The sequence below is a fragment of the Patagioenas fasciata genome, chromosome 1 (assembly GCF_037038585.1).
Source record: "Patagioenas fasciata isolate bPatFas1 chromosome 1, bPatFas1.hap1, whole genome shotgun sequence".
Classification (NCBI taxonomy): Eukaryota; Metazoa; Chordata; class Aves; order Columbiformes; family Columbidae; genus Patagioenas; species Patagioenas fasciata.
In genome coordinates, this window is record NC_092520.1 from 187,494,604 (window position 1) to 187,499,603 (window position 5,000).

At 39.9% G+C, this 5,000-nt stretch overlaps 1 protein-coding gene across 17 annotated transcripts in view; it reads left to right on the top strand.

Moving 5' to 3' along the window:
* FOXP2 (forkhead box P2) overlaps window positions 1-5,000 on the top strand; it is a 420,375-nt gene that overhangs the window by 375,666 nt on the left and 39,709 nt on the right. For all 17 annotated transcript variants that reach the window (XM_071803310.1, XM_065841198.2, XM_071803309.1 and 14 more), the window contains one exon: window positions 3,187-3,274. In XM_071803310.1, coding sequence (XP_071659411.1) covers window positions 3,187-3,274 — 88 coding nt within the window. The remainder of the gene's footprint in view (window positions 1-3,186; window positions 3,275-5,000) is intronic.

The window sequence follows — 5,000 nt, forward strand, 5'->3', positions numbered from 1 at the left end:
AAACCAGTAAATCAGCTCTTTAGCAACATTTTCCAGTCCTCCAAGATATTTTCTCCCTTTAAAAAAATAATAAAAAAACAAACGTGGGGTTTTTTTCAGTAATAAATCAGGTTAACATGGGATTGGTAAAGGATACAGACAAGAGAAAAGATTAGGAGTTTACCAATGAAGTATGAATATCGACCAACACAGTTTGTGCATAACTTCAAAGGCATGACAAAGAAAAAAAGGGGGAAACAAACAAAAAACAAAACAAAACCAAAAAAACCCAAACAAACAAACAAACAAAACCAAAAAAACCCAAACAAACAAAAAAACACCACTTTGGAATGATTCCCAGCTTTCTGGAGGAAAGAATGTATGTCTGTCTTGGCACATTGCAGCATATTGGACCCTAAAACTGCAGCAACTTTATACAGAGAAAAGTTATTTTGGAGGTTTTTAAAAATGCATTAGACCTAGTTTTTCTTTCACTACATTGCCTGTACATGCATGATAAATAAAGCAAGCCTACTTCACAGGAAAAAAGATCAGAAAAAATAATTCCTAAAACAGTTTTTACACCCTTTATGTTTCCATAAAATAACTTTTTTCCAAAATGCACAGCACAAGTAACCACATGACGTCAATGTATGGTATAAGGGCTGTGCATATCTCCTGAGTTCCTGAAGATCACTGTGTTAACTCTCAAGAAACATACAAGTCTCCCAGGTTACCGTGTAATCATTTTGAAATTACATTATACTGGACTTTCTTCTCCCACACTGCATACTGCTGTTACATTTAAAGTTCCTCAGGGCAAGAACTGTGTCTGTATCTATTTTGTGAGGTGTTATGCAAACATACGATGCTGTAATAACTAATAAATAATCATGAGTAGGCAGTAACCTCCAACTCAGGCCAGGAGATCTTTTATACCTATACCGTTGCTTATTGCCATGTGCTATACATGTGCACACATAGGTGAGCATACCTGCATGTGGAAACCCCGTGGTGTGTACTGGTGATAATGGTGATGATAGATGGGTAAAATCTGTCTCCAGTCCTCCTTCTGGCAATTTTGTGCCTAATTAGCTGAAGACATTAGACCATTATGTTAACAGACCACACACTATCATGCCTGTGTCACTGAGGGAGTAAAATTCTTCTGAATCAGAATTTCAGAAAAGAAGTGAGTGGTACATTCTCAGCAGTTACCTAGTTTTTAAACTGATTATGTATTTTTCCATCAACAGGGGGAATGAAGTCCTTTGAAAACAAATAAATTGTAGGTTTTATGACAGCTAAAGTAAATGTGGCGTCCTTAGTGATGCTTGAATTTAGCATAAACAACCAAGGAAGTTACATCTCTACTCAAACAATTTTATATTAAAAGAATGAAAAAAATCTTTCATAATCTCTTCCACAGCCACGCCTCTTACAAGGACAGCAGAACCTGTTGCATTTTACTCATCCGCAAACCCCGTTCTTGAGTCCTAAAACTGTGAAGTCATGATGTAAATAAAAAGAGACAAGTTTTACTAAAAGTGAAATGCAGACCCTCTGTTTTTTCTGTTTCTGACAAACATATTTTTCACATAGATTACCAATCAAATAACTACACAGTTCTCTGATTCATTCTGCTAAAACAGAAAAAGGAGAAGATGTATTTCTTACATGGTACAGATAACTTTGCTCCTGTTACTGTGAGACCATCTGTGACTGTGGTCACTGCAAAGCTTACTCCTCATGCCTACAGTGGAAATAGCCAGTAAATTCACATTCAAAGGCAAAACTCCTTTGCTCCTGTTTCTTATCTAGCCTGATCCTTACATTTTTTTCTCAGTGGAGCAGCAAACCCAGTATTCAAGCTCCAAAAGGGACTTATTTGATCCTGGAAGAGAGAGAAAATAAACTGAAACCACGGTCCTTTAAAAAACACTGTTAAATGAGCTTTGTAAAGTTGTACTCAATTGAAACATATGAGGGACAGCCACTTGGGTCTGGGCTGTATTTCAGTTAAGGACAGCCACTCACGGAGGTCCTCTGTCCCTGTTGCAGTGTCATTTTGTTTTGCTGAACTGGCATCCAGAGCCTGGATCCTTCTGTCGTGGTTTAACTCCAGCTGGCAGCTAAGGACCACACAGCCACTTGCTCAGCCCCCAGCAGTGGGATGGGGGTGAGAATCAGACGGGTAAAAGTTAGAAAACTCATGGGTTAAGGTAAAGACAGTTTAATAAGAAAAAGGAAAGCCACACACACAAGCAAAGCTAACCAAGAAATTCATTTACTGCTTCCCATGGGCAGGCAGGTGTTCAGCCAGCTCCAGGACAGCAGGGCGCCATCACATGTAATGGTGACTTGGGAAGACATATACCGTTAACTCTGAATGTACCTCCCATTCTTCTTATATGCTGAGTGTGATGTCACATGGTGTGGGATATCCCTTTGGTCAGTTGGGGTCAGCTGTCCCAGCTGTGTCCCCTCCCAGTTCCTTGTGCACCCCCAGCCTGCTCTCTGCTGGGGTGGTGTGAGGGGCAGGAAAGGCCTTGACTATGTGTAAGCACAGCTCAGCAGTAACTAAAAAATCTCTGTGTTATCAACACTGCTTACAGCACAAATCCAGAACACAGCCCCATACTAGCTACTATGTAGAAAATAGTACTATGTACTTCCTCAGATCTCTGCCATCATCTTCAGAGGTTGCTTCTGCAAACTGCAGCTTTGTTTTGAGCAAGGGGGAACGAATGTCCTGTTGGTTTTGCTTAACGATTTCAGAAGACCAGACAGAGAAATCTTAACAAAGTCCGCAGTAGTTCATAGTAGTTCAAGCACCCTAAAAGCAATTACCTATTCTGAAGAATCATTTGAAAGGTGATTCTCTGTTCATCTGCACCAGCAACAGGGAGTGGAATTCAGTGACTCTATCACATATTGATATCCAGTTACACTGGCTTTAAGATGGTTTATGTGATCTGAGACATAGGAACTGGATATCCAGCAGTCATCACTGAGAAAGTCTGTAGAATTACATAAAATAATCAGTTTTGTTATTTTGTATCGTATCTAAGGCATGCTCTGTCTAGATCCTTTTGCATAACTCCCATTGTATCTAATGGAAGCCATATGTACCAGAGAGAGAGATCAACTCATAAAAAATTTTCCTGATCTTAACCGTATCTTATTAGCGTTTTCTTTCTTCTCTAGGCACCTTAACAATGAACATGCGTTGGATGACAGAAGCACTGCTCAGTGTCGGGTGCAAATGCAAGTGGTTCAGCAGTTAGAAATACAGGTTTGTTACATGGATGTTTTATCCTATTACTTATTTACTATCAACCTAAACTAAATTGAAAACAGCTGTCTTAGTGACTCTGGCTTAAAGCTGCATGTCTCTTGCATGAAATTTGTAGATACTCATGAAAAATGTTTGGGTTTTTTTTCACATTATAAATTATGCAATAATTATCTAACATCAGCATGGTCTACAGTATTTTGCTTGAACTAAGACCCTAATGCCATTCATCATGAATGAAAACTGCAGTCCCTGGAGCAGAAACTGAATCCAAGCCATCTTCAGTTCTTGAAATGCTGGGTCAGGACCCCTCTTCCTTTTCCCCCTTCTGACCCAGTGCTTATCTGTACCATTCTGCAGGACAAAGGAGTAGCAGAGCCTCTCTCCACCCAAAATGACTCCCAGCCTGATGGTGGGCATTTTTTTGTGAGCAGAAGGTGTAATGTCAGACCCTCTCACGGAGGTCCCCAGGGAATCCTGTAGCTGGGACTGCAGTACCGAGGTGACCTGGTCCGGCTCTAACCCTTTGAGGTCACTGCACATGAGTGCTCCCTCCAGCTTAGGGAAGGTGTGCCCACTAGCCCTGGGGTCCACCAGTGTTGGGACCACACTCACCAGGCTACAGAGGATGAGCACAAACCTTGGCTGCCCACAAGGACCATTTGGAACCCCGCACTGTGTGGTCTCTGTACGGGAGCAGAAGAAGGGAATTTCTCAGGGGTCCCATCCCCTCTTGGGAAGGTGCAGAGCCCGAGGGACACAGTGAGAGGCTGAGATTTTTGTCCCCATTTGTTTCCATATCTGGGGAAAGAAGGATAGACGCCCTGGACCTTTCTTATTTTTTAGCATATTGTCTCGTTGTTCTCATGCATGTAGGAATACTTGTTCTTCTTTCAGCTAAAGCAAACTGGATCTTTTGTATTTTAATCCTGGAAACCCGAAGCAATGAGAGGAGTGTACAGTAATATCATTTACTGTCATTTCCCTTAAAATGAAAGCTTTATAAACCCAGGCAAAGCTTCAGATTCTTTTGTAAGATTTACAGGACAGTGTTAGCTTAATTTATTTGATAGGAATTCATGTCACGGCAAACAGCACTTCCCTAAAATGTCACACATATAATGTGAATCCTAAGAAGAAACCTTTTCCACACCCCTTGCTTCAAATGTTCTTAAATTAAAGATATACTGACCAAATTATATCCGGAATACCCAAAATATCTGCAGTAATACAGGTAATTCCCTCTTAGAATTAGTTACAAGTTGTTTTGCTCAGTCCAGTCTCTGCCTACAGGTGTAACTTGAGCTGAATTTGTGCAATAAAGTATTACAGAATTCTCCGGAAAATGGCAGCATTACACACCAAGTGATTCTTGTTGCAATTTATGTCATAATTGTTTTACAGATTTCCAGAGTCATATCACTCCAATATGATTCTGAGCATTTCTTCTTGCAACCTGGCTTTTGAAAAAAAATCATTCTTTTCATTTTGTAGGTTACGTTTTCCTTTTATGTTCTGATATTACTATCAAGTTACGTATTTCAAACACTTCTTCCTTTTTTATTTTAATTCGGTAATTTTTTTGAGTCTGAAACCACAAATATATATATATAGCGTATGATCAGAAAGTGGTATCAGTTAGGAAAAAGTACAGCTTTAGGTAACGCGATGTTTTCTAAAGGCAGTTTGAGGGCTTTTTAAGAACTGTTTACCATTTACAAAGTCT